General features: G+C 39.9%; 1 protein-coding gene across 1 annotated transcript in view; it reads left to right on the forward strand.

Moving 5' to 3' along the window:
- etv4 (ETS variant transcription factor 4) overlaps nt 1–19,675 on the forward strand; it is a 114,410-nt gene that overhangs the window by 15,101 nt on the left and 79,634 nt on the right. The window contains exons 2-5 of the mRNA XM_060849106.1: nt 235–343; nt 692–776; nt 906–953; nt 5,498–5,551. Of these exons, the coding sequence (XP_060705089.1) occupies nt 299–343; nt 692–776; nt 906–953; nt 5,498–5,551 (232 nt within the window). The 5' untranslated portion in view covers nt 235–298. The remainder of the gene's footprint in view (nt 1–234; nt 344–691; nt 777–905; nt 954–5,497; nt 5,552–19,675) is intronic.

Here is a 19,675-nt window from a genome sequence, read left to right on the forward strand (position 1 = left end):
TCTCACCGTAAATTTTCAGCAAAACGTGGAGCAAACTGCTCCCTCTCTAAGCAGGTACATCCTCGCTTTAAGAGACTGTGTGTTTCTGCGGGGAGAGAGCAGCCGTTCATTGCCTGCAGGCTGTCTGTGCTGAATTTTTTGTGTGTGAATGAAGCTTATTATTTATGCATGCTTCGCTCGTTCATTCATGATCTCTGCTTCCCCCCCCCCCCCCCACTCCCCCAATCTCCGCAGGCTGATCGAGTTTGATGTCAAATCCAGTCTAAATGCTCATAAACGGTTAACAACAGAACACAGGATGGATGGCTACTTAGATCAGCAAGTGCCTTACACATTTTCAAGCGTAAGTAGTCATTCTGAGGAATTTGGTGCTGTATTGACCCTTCGAAACGGGGGGAGTTAACAAAAAAAAGTTGAAATTTTAAAACTGAAGTGTTTTCCTTTTTCGGTCTTCATTGCGGGGGGGGGAGTTGAAGTTTGTAAAATCATCGCGAAACTACATGAAGTTACAGTTCGATGGCACTAAAGAGTGGGTAAGGGAGCCGAGTCCACCGTCACTGGCCGGGACAGGGGGAGCGGGGAAGGATGTTAACTGTTGGAATCCGCGAATTGTATCAGTAACTTCTGCATGCCAGGTACAGGCTGAGAGAGCGGGTTAAAACCAAAACTTGGTGTTTGATTTCATCTACAGAAAGCGCACGACGGGAGCTTCGGGCGGACAGTGATTGCCAGAAAGAAAAGATATATCCCCAAAGAACTAACTCAGGATTCAGAAGGTAACCACTTTCTCCAGGGAGCTAACTTTTGCATGAATATTGACAGCTTTGTTGCTTCCAATAACAAATCTGGGAGAAGGTGCACTTTACAGCACTATCCTGCTAATTCCTTTTTTTTCACTCTTGCAGATCTCTTTCAGGATTTAAGCCAACTTCAAGAAACTTGGCTTGCCGAAGGTGAGTTTAAAATAATACATGGGAGTGTAAGTGGGGACTTTTTTCATCTTCCCAGTCCCAGTGCAGCTAAACTCTGACGCTGGTAAACATTGTCCTCTTTTGCCTTAATGACTCACTTTTTAAATTTTCTTTCTTTTACTTGCCAATCTGCAATATTGCCCCTTCTTTCCAAAGCTTTGTACTTCGGCCGCCGTGCTTTCTACTAGCCCCGAGCGGAAATCATTTGGACAGTTCCCAGTAAAACTTACCAAGTAAATTAAACCTCTTGACTGCAGAAGCACTCGACCGAAATAAATTAAAAGTGATTGCACAAAAGTCTCTGAAACTGACAGATCTCTGCACTTTTTTTGTTTTGCATCTTCTAAAAAGACTTGTGATGCCAAAATTTTAACCCCACCAATTTCAAAACGTCGACACTGCTGAAGAATAATGGGATTTTTCCCACTAAAAATGGGGGTGGGGTGCGGAGGGATGAGAAAAGTGATTCTGTTGAATGAACGGATGGTTCCACTTGTGGAGAACACGTGAGTTAAACCTTGCTCCCTTTTCCAGCATCATGCAAGTCGATGTGTGTTTTTTTTTGTTTAAATCCCCTGCAGTCTGATTTGTGTGCACAGGAACTGCAGAGAATTCCTGCATGTGTCTAAACAAGTTGTTAACTGTTAATGTGGGGAGATGAGGGATGTGGCGGTGTGAGAGCCCGATGAGTACATTTTTTTAAAAAAAAGACCTTGAGCAGTCTGGAGTTCGGGTGTTTTTTTGAAGAAACAAGTGTCCTCTTTATTGTTGCTTTGCCTGGATTTGTAATTGGAAACCGTCAGGGAAGTAAAAACATCAAAGGCCGCAGCAAATACAAGTTCAGGCAATCCAATGAGATTTCCCGCTTGAAAAAGGAGTTTAACTCCTGGGTAGATAACTTCAGGCCGAGGGGTGCCACTGTTTATTTCGGTAGAAATGAACCCTGGAGGAATTATCCGAAATTGCTGCATTAGAAAATTGCAGGGGAAAAAAAGGGGAAGGAAAATAGATTGCTGGGTCAGGTCTTGTCTTTGCAACTGTTGTTGACTGCCATGGATTCTGCTGGCGTTTGGTTAGTGACGCCCCTTATTAACTCTCACATTTGCCCAGCCTGTGCCAAAAATGAAGAAGACTGATGGTGTATTCGTTCAGTCATGTGATTGATTCCCTTTGCCAAAGCAGAGAAGGGCAGTGACAGACTCCCTGAGACGACAAAAGTAACCCAGTCTTCTGAATCTGTGTCCAGTTGTAAACTTGCAGCTGACAGAAATTTAAAAAAATGTCTGTGAGGGAAGGCGAAGGGAGGGGGGCAAAGTGGGTCGGGCTTTCAAAAGTGTCAGCATGGGCCCAATGAGCCAAATGATCTCCTGCTCCTCCTTTTCCTCCTCCTCTTGTGCTGTAAAGCCTGATGACACTTGGCCTTCGTGTCCAGGTAGGAAGAACGTCCGTCTTTCCAGGAACTGCTGCTGGACAAACAGCCTTTAGCCATCAGGTGAAGACCGGTTCAGGTTTGGTACTGATGTCCTTCATGGTCAAATAGCTTGCGGATACTCATTGGTTTGGCTCCCAGATACAGAATGGGTGAGGCGCTTAAAAAAAATTGCCAGCACCTTTTGGAAATACATCTCTATAAGAATCGGTGTGTTTAGTACCAAAGGGGAGAGAAAGGTATTCAAGCTTGACTTGGATCCCCATTCTTCCCCACTGGAGCTCCTTTGGTGCTTGGCTTCTACTTAAAGATGTACAACTCGGTATCTTGTTTTATTATGTTGTTTGTGATAGTTTAGGAAATTCCTTAATTTCTGAGAACAGAAAATGCTATGATATTCATGGATTGTTTGATGTTTGAAATCATAGCTGGAGGCTGGGTCTTAATGTAAACAGCTGCTCTTTATTTTCTCCAATGCTGGTAGACCTGTACTTAAACATTTGTAATATTTTAGTTCTGACTGTCAGTGTGGTTTCTTTAAACTGACTAAATTTTTCCACCCCAAACCTTTTTTCAAACATTTTTATTTAAACAATGTTCAATTTATTGATTGAAGAGTCGCTTATAATTCAGTATAAAATTGATCTTTTTCACTTGCATCTGAAGATTTTGTGTTCTGTTTATCTTCAGTTTTGGTCAGACGTATGATTTTACATTCGCTGAAGTGCGACAGAAAAATGAATATCATGATTAAATTGATATTTTCACTGATCAGTTAACATGCAAATATTTTCTGATGTGTGTTTTGCGATTTCAGTTCTCTGTTTTCATTATAAGATTTTAGTACAGACCATGTTGTTAATGTGGACAAATGTTTAGAGGTGATCCCACTAATTAATTACTGAAGCTTTGATCATTAGAAAGGGCTTATGGTTTTACAGAAGGAAGTTAGCATGGGTGATGCTGAACAAACCTTGGAGTTATATCATTGTCGTTGTAAATTATTTAAGAAAGAAAATTGCTGAACCTTTGAATACAAGATTTCCTCAAACCCACACAAACACTATATTTCATCTGAAATAACAACATTTCAGAAGTGATGTTGTATGATTCTTTATTTTCCACATCGATTGAACATCATTGGGTGTATCCACATTAACACGGTGAGCTGTTCATTGCACGTAAGCCCAACTAGTAGTACAAGTGTTCAGCTATTTCATCAACTTTATTTCCATTTAGTGAATATTAAAATATTTTGAAATCTAAAGACAGATTTCCATATTAATTTTAAAAAAGGGAGGAATGTAATGGGGTCTCCACAGTCACCCTTGCTTAAAACATCTTTTTATACCAAGCAGTAAGAGCATCTAAGAGTTTTCGGAAATAAAAGGTTGCTGTTTCAGTGCTGAGTCGGTGTGCTCACGCAATATATGGGCAGAGAATCCAAACATTAGTGCATGTCATTTGTTACATATTTTGTCGGCTAGAAATCAGTATCTTGTCATTTTGAAAGGAAACCTTGCAGCAAGTATATATAAATGATGACTATATTTCTGCTAATAAGTTCCACAATGGGTTGAGAGAGAATTTTCTTTTAACATAAACGTTTGTTCCAGGACTGCATGTAAGTATATGTGGTCGAGGGTGGAAATAGAGCCTTGGTTTGTGAATACGTTTACAACTCCACTGCATGGTTTATAAAACATCTCTTCTTGAATCACATAGTCTCAGATGTTTAGCTTCTAACAGTCTGATACCTAGTCAGAGAGTCTGTGCAGGGTGCATATTACTGCTACTTCCTGTTGAAGGATCTCTCTGTTGGGGGTCAAAAGCCCTGGAGCTTGCATCTTGTATATAAAAGTTGATCTCAAGCTGCAATTCAAGTTGCAAATTTATTAATAGCCTGGCTTTTCCATTTACACGATTGTTGGTAGTTTGTGATATGAATTGTTTTTTAAGCAACAAAAGGAGATATATGGCATGCTTGCCTTTATTGGTTGTGGAACTAAGTACAAGAATCAGGATGTCATGTTGCAGCTTTATAAGATTTTGGTGAGGCCACATTTAGAATATTGCATTCACTTCTAGTCACCACATTACAGGAAGAGTGCGGAGGCTTTGGAGAGGGTGCAGGAGTGGGTTACCAGGATGCTGTCTGAATTAGAGGGTATGAGATATAAGGGGAGGCTAGAAAATCTCTGATTGTTTTCCCTGGAATGGTGGAGGCTGAGGGAAGACTTGATAGAAGTCTATAAAATGATGAGATGCATAGATAGGGTCGACAGTCAGAATCATTTTCCTAGATTTGAAATGTCTAATACTAGGGGGCATTCATTTAAGGTGATATGGGGAAAGCTCAAAGGAGATGAGGGGCAAATTTTACACACAGTATGATGGGAGTCTGGAACGCATGGAGGCAGATACGACAGGGGTGTTTAAGGGCTGCTTAGATAAGCCTTAGATAAGAATATGCCAGGAATGGAGGAATATAGATCAAGAATGGGCATATGGGATTAGTTTAATTTGGTGTCATTTTCAGCATTACGTTGTGGGGTGAAGGGCCCATTCCTGTGCTGTACAGTTCTATGTTCTCTGAGAACATCATCCACCGCTTACTCAATTATTTGGTGAGTAACTGTACCACTTATTGCCCTACCAAAGCACGCTGATTAAATAAGTCCGGCATAATCCATATTGTATACTTTTATCCAACTTCTGCCAAGAGTTCTTTAAACCATCTCGGCTGAGGCACAATAGTGAGTCAACAAACCATTCTCTGTCCCGGTCTGTAGTGACCCTTTGCTGGAAAGCGAGATGGTACAAAAATTGGCTGAGAGTGGCATCCCACTTAGTGATTATCAACATTTCCGAAGAATGTTCCATCACCACCGATTTTGAATGGCGACTGGGGAAAATACATGTGTGTAAGCAGCCACAAGAATCACCACTCTATCGACCCCAGCTCTCAATTTGTACTGAAATTCTGCAAAATACATTCCCCATCTTGAGGGGCAGAGTGATGAGGATTTGGAGTGAGTGCGGGGGAAGGAGCAACATTTTCACAATTCTGAAATCTGCCGCCTCTTTTTTTTTCCAGCTCAGGTGCCAGACAGCGATGAGCAGTTTGTGCCGGATTATCACTGTGAAAGCCGTGAGTATCTTTTTTTATTGCTCCTTGGCTTTTGGTGATTTGGAATCCCATCTCTTCAGGAAAAGGGCATTTTGATACCACAGAAGAAATCAAACTTCTACAGTTCCTCCTGAAGACTGATGCCCTAATAACAGCAACACACCGATGATATGACTGTGTACAGTGGAGGTGGGAGGAGAAAATCAAGGACTATTTGGAGATTGGAATTCAAGGGAGAGGGGAGTATAATCATGTCAGAGGAATTGAGGATAGTAGAAGGACTTTTACTAAACTAGTGACCCAGTGATCTGCACTCAGGATCCAGGGGACATCAGTTCAAATCTCACTATGGCATTTGGAGGCTTTGTTAACAAATCTGGACTAAAATTACTACTAATCTTCAAATAATTGGACTGTCATAAAAACCACAGGGAGGAAATTTGCTGTCCTTACCTGGTCTGGCCTGCCTGTAACTCCCACCTGCACCTTCCATCAGCTTCATAACCCACTTCGTCACAGACTGCTCCCCACTACTTAAAGTTAAAAATCACACACCACCAGGTTTTAGTCCAACAGGTTTATTTGGAAGCACTAGCTTTTGGAGCGCTGCTCCTTCATCTGGTAACTGTCAGCTACCTGACAAAGGAGCACTGCTTTGAAAGCTAGTGTTTCCAAATAAACCTGTTGAACTATAACCTGGTGTTGTGTGATTTTTTAACTTTGTCTATCCGAGTGCAACACCAGCACCTCCACGTCATTGCTACTCAAAGATAGTTAGGGACGGATAATAAATGCAAGTCTCACCAGCAATGTTTGCATTACAACAATTAATTGGGTAAAAATGCTAACCTCAGCCTAACTGTCCACTAAACTTGCTCCAAGTAATAAAACCTACATTTTTGTGACAAGAACCTTGCTCTTACACAACTCAGCGTGTGCCTCAATGGAAACACAATCTTATCATGTAAAAATGCAACTACAAATGAGTTTCCATGCACCATTACAAGCTGTTTAAAGCTTTGAATAATTGAATTCTTCAGACATCTTGCAATATAAATGCATCACAAATTACAAAACTGCAACCAGTCTACATCTGCTCAATCAGTTGTTTCCTCCCATCAGGAGGTATTTGTCATGTGATGTGCCCCTCCCTTATGACTGGCCCATTGAAGTGAAAGCAGGCAGCCCTTCACATTTTATGAATGGGTTGGTTGTAATCTGTAACAGAAAGCTGGCTGCAACAGATCATTATGAGCAGGAAGTGCTTCCATATATGGTCATTAGTTTGTTTTACTGGTGATGAATGGTTGACAGGCTTACCAGTGCCTCTTGCTAGAAAGATGAGTTGTTACATAACATGTTGTCAGTAAAAGCTAAAAAGCATAGCCAGATGGATTACATTTACTGTCACAGCTAACTACTCTGCAGCACAAGGTTTATAATGTTGATAACCTAATATGGTTTTTTTTAAAAAGTCTCCAATGTCTCAACAAGCAGACACTTCACCAGTTTAATGTATTAACATAATTCCATATCCAATCAGAAAGAAAGCATTTTTGATATTCTTAAAGCTGTTTGATTATAAATAGCTTTTGTGATTTTTTTTTATTTGTATTTCTGTTTTTTAAAAAATGTTTCTTTTACACCTTCTCTCTATTCCACTCTGGCCACCCTTTTCTGCTAAATTTCCTTCCAGCAACATGTTTTATTTGATGTGACGATGTTTTCTAGCTTCTGTAACATAAGAAACTTTGTGTGGAAATTGTGGTATTGAAGAATCCAACAATTATTTTATTAAAGTATTATGTACCAATAGTTGGATTTCTCAGGCATTTAAGTGGCTGGGCTCATAGTAAGTGATTGTAATACTTCAAATGATCTGACGAAGATGGAGTGTCTTTATGTTCTTGCATCATATGCTTTGTTCCAATGATGATATAGGCATATTTCTGGAAGGTATATTGACATAAACAAGACCATAAACCTAGGACACTGGCCATCAATGATAATCTGGAACCAGCAAAATTGCAAACTTGCAAAATTGTTCTGGAAATCCAACTCTGAGAAGCAAAACAAAGTCCAGAAGAAAAATGTCCAATCTCCCTAAAGAGTTTTTAAGTGTGGCATGGTCACTGATGTTGGCAATTCAATAAAGCAGAATTTTTGTCTGTGCTTTACTCCATTTATAAATAGCGTGTTGGTGCTGTGTAAAACCACTTGCCTGTTTGATTTGTCTTAAGGGGGTGAGTTGGCTTGATTTTAAGGTCTGTGAGATGTTAATTCCTGTAGACATGCTTGTGTAATAACCAGATCAGCTTTTGATCATAAAAGCTCTTCCAAAATCAAGCTAGACCTGTTCTAATACCACCATTTCCCAATATCCTAACTCCACATAGTTTGCTGGCACTGAAAATACACACTGCCAAGACTGAGAGAAAGAGACCCGTTATTTTTGTACATATTGAGAATTGAACCTGGGACTTTCTAATCTATGGCTCTGCTATTGACTAGAGGATTTTACTAAGCCATCATTTGTCCTTTACTCCAATCTGTAAGGATGTCAAACCTTGAGAACTTCACTTAAATGCTTTTTCACTTTGTCCCACTGCCAACCATTTTAATTTCTTTTTAAAATTCTTGTCTCTTTCTAATGTTAGCATACCTTCCAGAATTGTTTCTACACCGATTAGATCGTGTAAGCATTACGTATAGATAAAAATGCAATTTTACAGAAAATAAAGACAGTAACAAGAGTTTTACCTTGTGTTTTAGGCCAATGCTACTACTTATACATTGAGATACTGATCTGGAATAGCCTGCTCTGTGGGTGGCTGCACAAACATACAAACTTTCCTCCTAAGGCCACTTGCTCCTTTAGAAGATGGCTCTTCAAATTTTTTTGCAAAGAACACTCCTTTATTTATTTCTGTAAAAGTAGGTTCCTAAACACAGCCGCCTAATGCAGTGCCTAAGACCCCAAGTCTTCACAAGCCAATTTTCAGCAGGTGGCATCTCCCTCTGACGTCTAAGTCATGTGAAGAACTACATAAGAGTTTAATGAATTGCATTTTTTCCACAACCAGTATAAAGGACAAGGTCCAAATTTAGCTTTCTTCCAAGTTATAAACATGCTTATTTTAATGTCAGGGAATAGAGGTGATTTTGGAATGGATCTTATTTGTTGTGACAGAGTATATGAGATTTAAGAATTGGTTAAGCTTAAGTTCCAGGCTTTGCATTTAATCTGGAATTGTAGTTCACTCTTGCTGCCCTGGATTCAATTTTGTTTGAATGTGAAATCTAGTCTATGTTGTAGACTGCTAATCCCTCTGTCTCTGTCTCTTACAATTGCAGTGATTTGCAATTGGTTTTAAACTCTGGTCAAATTGTTTAGTGCTGTATTTGCAAATTGTCTGTAGTCCTGTCCACTTCTAAACAGAATAGTCAATCTGCCCAAACAAAATGGTAAATTCCAATGGTTTTGATTGAGCTTTGCTGTCTTGTTCTGTCTTAGGAGAGCAGCATACTCTGTTTGACCTGGTTCCATCATTTTACTTGAACCTGAAGCCCAATTACTTGCCAGATTATGAGTGGTGTTTTTGACTAAACTGAGTCTCTATGGTGTACAATAGAAACAACTTTTAATTTCATGTTATCATCACTTTCGAGGTACCTTGATATTTTTAAACTGGTACTAAAGTTTTGACTTCTTGAGTTCCAGATGCATTACAATGTCAAACAATGCAGGAGGAAGACAAAAGCTGGATGATGGTCACTTATTTACTGTGCTGGCTGGTAATTCTATGTCAACATCCTAATGCCTAAGTCTGGCATGTGATGTTGCAAGGTTCATTGATTCAGGTGAAAGGTGAACAAAACCAGTGCTCTCTTCAGGTTACAATGATTCTTTGTTTCAGCAGGGGACAATAGGGAATATTTGGACAGGAGAGGCAAGCTATTTGTGTAAAGTGATAGGGTTTTATATTCAACTCTGTATCTAATTATACAGTCTACTTCCTAGGACTGGCAAACCTGAAACTATCATGTCTCCTGTAGCCTCTTAATGTTGGCTGATTACATTATTAAAAGCAAAAATACCCACTTGATTTAAAAAAAAGTCTTTATCAGGACTGTTCCTCTAAACTGCTTGTTATTTAGACACCAGTAATTTATCAATTCCATTATTTATACTTTTTGCTGCAATTCATTCCAGATGTTTTCCAATGAAAAGAACTCCTGGAAAATCCTCCTGACAATGACATTTTAGCAGCCAATTTTAGTTTTATAAAAATCAAGTTTATCAATTATCCAAATTAGCATTGAGCCATTTTACAAATGTCTGATTAAATATAATGGGAACCTAGTTTCTGTTTTCTTAAAAAAGAACTTTTACGTTTATATAAATACTAAGAGTAATAATGAAGACGATCTTGTGTTGCTTAGGTTTGTCAGCTTACCAATTTCATCTTTCCTGTGGTTCTTAATGGAATATCATCCCATCAATACTGTCAGACTTGATTTCTTGCTGTACAAGGCATTCTTTATGCCAGCATAGAGATCACTGGTGAGCTCCTGTGCATGGAGACCTCTATGTGAACAGATTGTTTTCTTACTTGACTATTCAGATATTACCAAGTGGATAGAAGGGCTGTAATGTTGTACAGGTAGTGTCTCTATCTTGGAACCAAGGGCACTACATTCAAGGTCCACAAGCTCCTGAGATGTGGCATAGTGATTAGCACTGTTGCCTCTCAATGGCAGGGACATTGGTTTGATTCCAATCTTGAGTAACTGAGAGTGTGTGTCTCCCCATGCCTGCATGGGTTTCCACTGGTTGCTCTGGTTTCCTCCCACAGTCCAAACGTTTGCAGGCTGGGTGGATTGGCCATGCTAAATTGCTCCATAGTGCAGGGATATGCAGCCTAGGTGGATTATCCATGGTAAATGGAGGATTATGGAGATGGAGTGTTGGGGATGAGGTGCTCTCCAAAGATTCAGTGCAGACTCGATGAACTGAATGGCCCCCTTCTGCACTGGAGAGATTCTATATCCAAACAGGTTGATTGGAATACATGTACTAAGAGACTGGAGCAAGAACTTGGCAGTTTTTACATTCCTTAGCCAGAGTTTAGTGTTAGTAATGTACTACTGTCACCCTTTACTCTGTTCCATTAACTCAGTCCACTCCTGGGATTGTACTGAAAGTTTTTTGACATGTTTAGGTTTGTGTTATGTCACGCATTCACTCCAAGATGGTAATGACCAGCCTGCAAGGGACATTGCTTTCATGAGACCATAGTTGCTTGTTTAGAATTGTGGGTCACTGGTAGATGTTTCTATCCCATTAGAACAACAAGAATTGAAATCCCACATGGACTTTAGCATGTGATTTAGGTTGAAAACTGGAGGTTGTGAGGGAGTCCTGCACTACCAAAGAGGTTGCCTTTTGGATAAGATGTACTGCCCGAGTCTGTTCAGTATATGTCTATAAGGTGCATGCAGTAGATCCTCATAGTTTTATTTACCTTCAGACATGGTCTGGAGAAACTCTCAGGTCTGTCAGCCTCTGAGTTAATGTTTTGAGGTTTTCCTTTTGTGGATTCAAATCTCCAGCATCGACAGTAGTTTGCTATTTGGAATTGTTCTTCTCATCTTGGGTAATATTTGTCTCCGAATAACCATACTTATGTGTTGTAAACGATCAGATAAATTATAAGTTGGCACTGCATAATGAAATCTGATCACAAAAAAGTATTTAATTGACCATGAGGTCCTTTAGGATGACCTGCAGTTGTAAAAGACATCACACAAACGCAAGTACTTTTATTAATGTGATTTCAGCTCATTTGTAACTCTTCAAACTCTGAGTCCAGAAGGCTAGAAAAAGTTGGCCCTTCATTACTCTAGTTGTGATTGACCCTATCAGAGTACAATTAAGTTTAAGGAAAGGACGCTAAAACACTGCATTAATCCAGCATCAATGGCTGCTCCAGTCGAAGTGCCCTCCTTCTGTGAACCTCCCTTCAGCATCGCAGCCATGCATTTCCTTTCACTACAGAAATCTGTTTCAGCGCCGTGCCCATTGAATTTTGAAGTTTTTACGCCTTCCTCCAGTTTAGTGTTCACTCACAATCCAGCACCTAAATGGAGTGTTTTGTAAAGTCTGTGTGCTTCAAGCAAGCAAATTGTGTTTTGTCCATGTTTGTAACAGCTGGCATATGCCCAAGTGCTCACCCAGATGACTGACTCCAATAACTGCCCCACAATTTATGCTAATCCTCTAGCTTTGTGGTTACATGTTCTTTTTGACTCTAATCTTAAATTGAAAATGTAGCTGTATTACTTTCCAATAGAAAGACATAATTAGAATCTAGAAAGCACTGAAAAGTTTCTGATAAAAACATCTGCAGTTTCCTTGCCTATTTCTTTTAACCAGCTGGAGGTGGAAGACATTAAACAAATTTTTAGGATCTATCTATTCTCTTTATCCTGCCATTTAAGTTTATATTCACTCAGATTGAATCCACTAAAGTATCTTCTCCAATTTAATATTGCCCTTGTCAATATCTTTCATTTGATGCATGAATCAAAAGCCCTCCCAGCAATCCGCCATGGACTTAGTCAAAATTTTCAATTATCCCTGCATGATTGTTTCTACACTGGCAAAAAGTGGAAAATGTTTAGGATCTAATAAAATGTGTACTTGGGGGTTGCTACATCCTTACAATATTTCAATTAATCATGTACTAAAGTCAGTTGCAAGCCCCTATGACTTAGCGAGTTGTCAATATCCTGGCTTTTATGTCAAAATACTGCATTATATCAACGTTGTCAAATGTGACAACTTCTTTTAAGGCTTTAATCAAGCAGTCTACAACCTGTGGCTCCAGAACCACAGACAGCGCAATAAGAATTCTTGCAATAACAACTTTGATGAATCAAGCTCGCATAGACTGTTGTGGTTTTCAGAAATTTTTTTTAACACATTGTGCTTGAGAGTATTGAAATCATGACTCTTTTAAAATAAGGTTCCAATGTGTCTCTGTCCTGTTCTACATTAATTACATTTTGTTACAGAATTGTGGTTCTTGCTACATTTTGACTTCAGAAATAGCTGCTTGTTTAATTAAGTCTTGACCTCTGCTTTCATCCATTTTAAATGAAGCAATAATGCAGTAAATGCTCTTGATCAGTGTAGGGCTATAAGTGTAATATGCAACTTTATTTTTGAGCAACTAGTTTCACAAGGGATTCGAGCTCTTTTTTTTTGTGTGTGTAGGTTATATTTGATAGTGCAAGTGAATCCTTTCAATTTTGCTTTGGAAGCAACCAAACAATACTTTATTCATAAGGTATTTTTTCCCAAAGTCATTCATGAGTTGTGGGCTTGCTCGTAAAAGTAATCTTATCCATCCTTATTGCCTTTGAGAAGAGGTGGATGTAGTTCAATTGGTTCAAATGCCCCTCTTTCTGCTTTATAGAATTTGTGTTTTTTTTCAATTGTTACATTAAATTGCAATTTCATTTTCTCATCACTGGTGTTAAATGTGTAAATAGAAGTCTAAAATTCTAATAATTAAAGGAGAAAAAGGTTACAAACAATGGTGTAAGATATTCCATATTTGTAAACAACTATTTTTTTTTCATTGTAACCCTTTCATAAGCAGCAAAATTAGAGAGTACATTCTTCAATATAAACAGGGTGGTCAAAGTGACGCAGGGAAGAAAAAAAATCACCTTGTCACAGAGTCATAGCGATGTACAACACAGAAACAGACCGTTCGGTCCAACTCCTCTATGCTGACCAGATATCCTAGATAAATCTAGTCCCACTTGCCAATATTTGGCCCATATCTCTCTCAACCCTTCCTATCCATATATCCATCAGATGTTTTTTAAATGTTATTGTATCAGCCCCCACCACTTTCTCTGGCAGTTTGGCATGAAAAAATTGCCCCTTAGGTCCCTTTCAAATGACTTTCCCATACTCTGGGGAAATGATTTTGTCTATTTATCATATCCATACCCCTCATGATTTTATAAACCTCTGAGCTCACCCTTTAGCTTCCTACACCCCAGGGAAAACAGCCCCAGCCTATTCAACCTGTTTCCCATAGTTAAAATCCTCTAACCCTGGCAAAGTCATTGTAAATCTTTTCTGAACCCTTCCAAGTTTCAGAACTAAGTTTAAAAATCACACAACACACAGGTTTAATTGGAAGCACTAGCTTTCAGAGCGCCGCTCCTTTACCAGGTGGTTGTGGAGTACACAATTGTAAAACAAAGAATTTATGGCAAAAGTTTACAGTGTGATGTAACTGAAACTATACATTGAAAAATACCTTGATTGTTTGTTAAGTCTCACATCTGTTAGAATGACCATGTTAGTTTCACTTCTTTCATATGTAAATCACAACATTTTTTAAAAGTTCCATTCTCCGGTTAACTTTTAACAATTGATGTTGAAGGTGTTAGCTCCCTGTGTGCTGCTGTCTGTGATCAGATTAGATTACTTCCAGTGTGGAAACAGGCCCTTCGGCCCAACAAGTCCACACCGACCCGCAACCCACCCCCCTACATTTACCCCTTCACCTAACACTATGGGCAATTTAGGATGGCCAATTCACCTAACCTGCACTTTTTTGGACTGTGGGAGGAAATTGGACGAGGGGAGAATGTGCAAACTCCACACAGTCAGCCGTCTGAGGCGGGAATTGAACTCTGGTTTCTGGTGCTGTGAGGCAGCAGTGCTAACCGCTGTGCTACCATGCTGCTCACTGTGCCAAATTGTTTAGACTGATTCTAATCTAAAAATGAATTACCAGGATCTGACATGGTTTCGTGCAGTTTTTGAGCAAAGTACACTGTAACTCTACAAGTACAAATTCACCCCACAAACATGTGTTTGGAGGTGGCGGGGTGGGGGGGCGGAGTGTTGTGAGTGTCTGTAAGAGAGAGTGTATATGTGTGTGTGACTGTAAAGGGGTCTAAGTCTGTTAATGTGTGTGTGTATAGTGCAATGATGGTCACATGTCGTGTGACATGAACCCAAGGTCCCGGTTGACACCCTCCCAAGGGTGCTGAACTTAGCTGCTGCCTGTCCCGAAGTCTGCCTTTGGAGGATGGTCACCCAAAGGTCTGAAGTCGAATGTCTTGGACCGCTGAAGTGTTCTCCAACTGGGAGGGAACACTCCCATTTGTTGATTATTGTGTGGTGCCCATTCATCTGTTGTCGTAGCCTCTGCTCGGTTTCACCAATGTGCCATGCCTCAGGGCATCCTTGCCTGCAGTGTATGAGATCGACAACGTTGGCTGAGTCACATGTGTACCTGCCATGTACATGATGGGAAGTGTCCCTACGCGTAATGGTGTTATTCATGTTTCAGAACACCCTTCAAATAGGAGGGAGACCAGAACAGCACACAATATTCCAAAAGTGTCCTAACCAATGTCCTGTACAGCTGCAACATGACCTCCCAACTCCTTTACTTGATGCACTGATCAATAAAGGCAAACATTCCAAACACCACCTTCACTATCCTTTTATTGTCTTTTGTTTTATCTTCTAGGCTGTGACAAAGTGATTTTTTTTCTATTTTTAATAGTGCAGGTAGACTTGCTGTATATTTGAAGTATTTGCTTTTACTTCACGTTGCCAGCTTTTAAACTTTAATACCAATAAACTTGACAACCTGTTAATCACTTGCTACAAAACGACTATGAAATGTCGGTTCCTCCTCATACCATCCTCTTGAATTCAATTTACTTTTCACAAGTCGGCACGGTGGCACAAAGGGCGGCACGTTGGCACAGTGGTTAGCACTGCTGCCTCACAGCGCCTGTAGACCCGGGTTCAATTCCCGACTCAGGCGACTGACTGTGTGGAGTTTGCACATTCTCCCCGTGTCTGCGTGGGTTTCCTCCGGGTGCTCCGGTTTCCTCCCACAGTCACAAAGATGTGCGGGTCAGGTGAATTGGCCAAGCTAAATTGCCCGTAGTGTTAGGTAAGGGGTAAATGTAGGGGTATTGGGTGGGTTGCGCTTCGGCGGGTCGGTGTGGACTTGTTGGGCCGAAGGGCCTGTTTCCACACTGTAAGTCTAATCTAATCTAATCTAAAGTCATTAACGAGTCATTTGTTTAAATGAGCAGTTTTGTAACTCATGTACATTTTAGCATTAATTGAATGGTTCCTTTCTTTAAGCAACCCAAATAATTGTTCATCTAAATTGTGCAACTTAGTTGGCTAATGTTTAAGTGTAGTACTGAGAAAAAGTACATGACTTTAAATTGTCCTTGTGAGAAAGATGCAGTAATTAGTACAGTTATAAAGCAGTGTTTTTCTAAATGAATAGATTGCAGATTACAGGTTATGTGCATTAGTAGAGAGTGGAAAGTTAACACAGCGCCCATCTCATGTGCTCTCTGTTTCTCTTACACACTGTCGTTATCTCTCTCGTGCATATGCTCTCATTCTCTCGTTCGCGCTCTCTCTCTCTCTCTCTCTCTCTCTCCCACGCTTGCTCGTCCTCTTGCTCACAGCTGAATTTGTTGTATGTGTCTGCAACTTGTTCTATTTCAATGCTGATATTTGTCTCAGAGTCATGGCACATATCAAACTACAGTCGTGTGTGTGTGTAACTAATTTAATTTATTCTCAGTTGAACTCTCTCCATTCTTGACAAATTTTGCAATTATTTATAATACATATGTTAACAACTTAGATGACAAAAGTGAATGTACTAGAGCCAAGCTTGCGGATGATACATAAATAGAAGATGTGAATTTAAAAAAGGATATAAACAGGTTAAGCGAGTGAGCAACAACTTGGCAGATGGAACATTATGTGGTAAAATGCGAGTTCATGCTCTTTGGCAGAAGGAATAGAGAAGCTGAATATTATTCAAATGGTGAAAGACTGCAGAAAGCTCCAACAGAGAGTTTTGGGAGTCCTTATGCATAAACTACAAAAAGCAAGCACCCAAATTCAGTGGGAAATGGGGCAAGGCAAATGAAATGTAGCACTTCTTTAAAAAAGCTCTATATTCTATTTCAAATAAAGTGAGATCTTGCTAAAACTGGTCAAGGCTGCAGCTGGAACAGGATGAACAGTTTTGGTTCCTTTATCCAAGGAAAGATCTACTGGTGGCAGTCCAAAAAAGGTCCACTAGGTTGGCCCCAGGTATGGTGGGACTGTTTTGAGGAGAGGTTGAGCAGATTGGGCATCTGCTCATTGGAGATTAGAAGATTGAGAGGTGTCCTTTTGGGGGATATAAGAATCTTAATAGACTTGACAATGTAGATGCTGAGGGGTTGTTTCTCTGGTGCGAGAGTCTAAGACCAGTGGGCGCAATCTCGGAACAAGAGATTGCCCATTTAAGACCAAGATTAAGTGCAGTTTCTTCTGAGGTGGTGAATTTGTGGAATTCGTTTGCTGCTGAAAGCGCTCGAGGCTGGGTCATTAATTACATTAAAGGCTTTGAGAGATGGCTTTTTAAAAAAAAATTGGTAGGGGAATCAGAATTCTGGGAGAAAAGGAAGAGAAGTGGAGTTGAGAATTATTAGATTAACCTTGGCATCTTTGAATGGTGGAGCAGATGATGTAATGAAGGTTCTACTTCTGCTCTTGTGTTTTATGATCAATAAATGCCAAAACCAGTGACTCCCACATCCCATGAACAGAATATTTTAAAAATTCTCTTCTGTTGCTATAAGTCATCTTGTTACTTTTGTAATATCCTCCAGCTTTGTGGTGTTACACACTGGTTACTTCTTGACTTTTTTTCTTTGCATCTTCCCATCCTCTCCACTTAGCAGAGCCTTTAGTTATCACCTCCTCATTCGACCGTCTTTCCCAGATTGTGCTGACCTTTCACCTTGCAACCCTTTGAGCCTTCTTCAGAAACCTCCTCCTTTGACCATGTCTTCAGACAGTTCCCTTAAGGTTACTTGCAGCACTGCGTGGATTTCAGCGTCACTGTGCTTAAGCTGCTGGATAAATGCAACTTATTGTCCTCAGCCTTTTACTGGGGAGTAGAAACACATTGTGAGAAGTTTGAGAAGGGAGCATAAATCATTGTGCTTAAATAATGCCAAGCTGCCTCCTTTTAAATAACTGTGTTCATTTTTAGAAGAAAGGGATGGCCTTCAAAGTTGAAATCCAGCATGGGAGCAACATAGAATTGCAATCGAGACAGTGGCATTGAGATTTGAAGTTGGCACGAAAGAAAGTGGAGTTGCATGTAGACAGGATAATGAAGGTGGCGTTTGGTACACTTACCTGTATTGATCAGTGCATTGAGTATAGGAGTTGGGAGGTCATGCTGTGGATGTACAGGACATTGGATAGACCACCTTTTTGGAATATTGTGTGCAATTTTAGTCTCCCTACTAAAGATGTTATGAAACTTAAAAGTATTCAGAAAATATTTAAAAGGATGTTGCCAGGGTTGGAGGATTTGTCCTACAGGGAGAGGCTAAATAGGCTGGGGCTGTTTTCTCTGGAGTGTCGGAGGTTGAGGCGTGACTTTTTATAGAGGTTTATACAATCATGAGGGCATGGATAGGGTAAATAGACCAGGGAGTCCAGAACTACAGGGTAGAGGTGGAGTACAGTAGAGAAACTTTATTTGTCATTTCTACCATATACAGCTGGTACAATAAAAAAACGAGACCACGTTCCTCCAGGACCAAGGTGCTGCATGAACACACAGACTACACAAGAACACAGTCACACACAGGACAGCATAAAGTGCATAGAAAAGTGCAAAACATGTAAGACAGCACAGTAATTCCTGTCAAGACAAGACAATAGGTTTAAGGTGAGAGGGGAAAGACTTAAAAGGGAGCGAAGAGGCAACTTTTTCATACAGAGGCTGGTGTGTGTATGGAATGAGCTGCCAAAGGCAGTGGTGGAGGCTGGTACAATTACAACATTTAAAGTATCTGGATGAGTATATGAATAGGAAGGGTTTAGACAGATACGGGCCAAATGCTGACAAATGGGACTAGATTAATTTTAGGATATCTGGTCAGCATGGACGAGTTGGACCGAATGGTCTATTTCCATGCTGTACATCTCTATGATTCTATAAGAAGATGCAAAGGTAAAAGGGGCATTGAATCTAAGGTTTGGGTACAAGCAGAATGCAACTTTTTAAGGAAGTAATGAGACAACAGACTATCAATTTTGAGATTAATGCTTAACATCTAAAGCTGAGAAGAATTGTCTGAATGAATGCAAGCTGTTCACTGGTCAGGTTTGATCTTGTTGGGCATGTGGTGAGAAAGTAGCTGTACATCTGTAAGTGACAAGAAAGAATAACATGCACTTGAGATTCAACGTGGAAATGGTTAAAGAGTGGTTGAGATATGTGGTGCTGAGAGAGAGAGAGAAGACCAGTTTAACACAAGGTTCCTTCCTTTCTTTGCTGAAGGCAAATTATTTCTGACAGCACCCAACTGCTAAAAATAAGTCCAATATTCTCAAACACTTTCTTTAAATATAAATCATGTCAATTTCAAGCTACTAGCCAGTTATTACAGCATCATTTCTGCACCCAGTCATAAAATATGGCGTGGGTAATCATTTGAAAGTATGATGGAGCTAATCATTAAACATGATGAAAGCATTATCCCTCCAATTCATATTGTGTATGCACATATGGGATTTAAATATCACTCTTTAATCAGTAATTTCCCTTTAATATGGCATTGTACTTACATTACATTGACGTTGAAACTTTACGGTAAGTCAATGCTATCATTGGCAGGTTATCTACCAATCCAGACTCCTTTTTGTAAATGTTTTTCTTTCAGATAAAACTGGTACTAGAATTTAATGCTCCACTCCAGGGCCCACTTAACCTGTCTGTCAAAGGAATTTGCAATACGAATCAATTGGGAAATGTGGTATTTTATTTCTTCCTCCTTCTAAAAAGGTGCTGAGTCATGCTGGAATAATTTCATCTAATCTAGCAGAACCCTCTTTTCTCTCAGTTGCCCTTTTTTTTTATATTTATGAGGTGGAAGGGTTATCATGTAGGGAAAAGTTGAGCAGGTTGGCCTTGTACTCATTCGAGTTCAGAAGAATGTTAAGGATTCTGAAGGGATTTGACAAGGTAGTTCATAGAATCCCTACAGTGTGGA

Source organism: Hemiscyllium ocellatum, chromosome 32 (assembly GCF_020745735.1).
Source record: "Hemiscyllium ocellatum isolate sHemOce1 chromosome 32, sHemOce1.pat.X.cur, whole genome shotgun sequence".
Lineage (NCBI taxonomy): Eukaryota > Metazoa > Chordata > Chondrichthyes > Orectolobiformes > Hemiscylliidae > Hemiscyllium > Hemiscyllium ocellatum.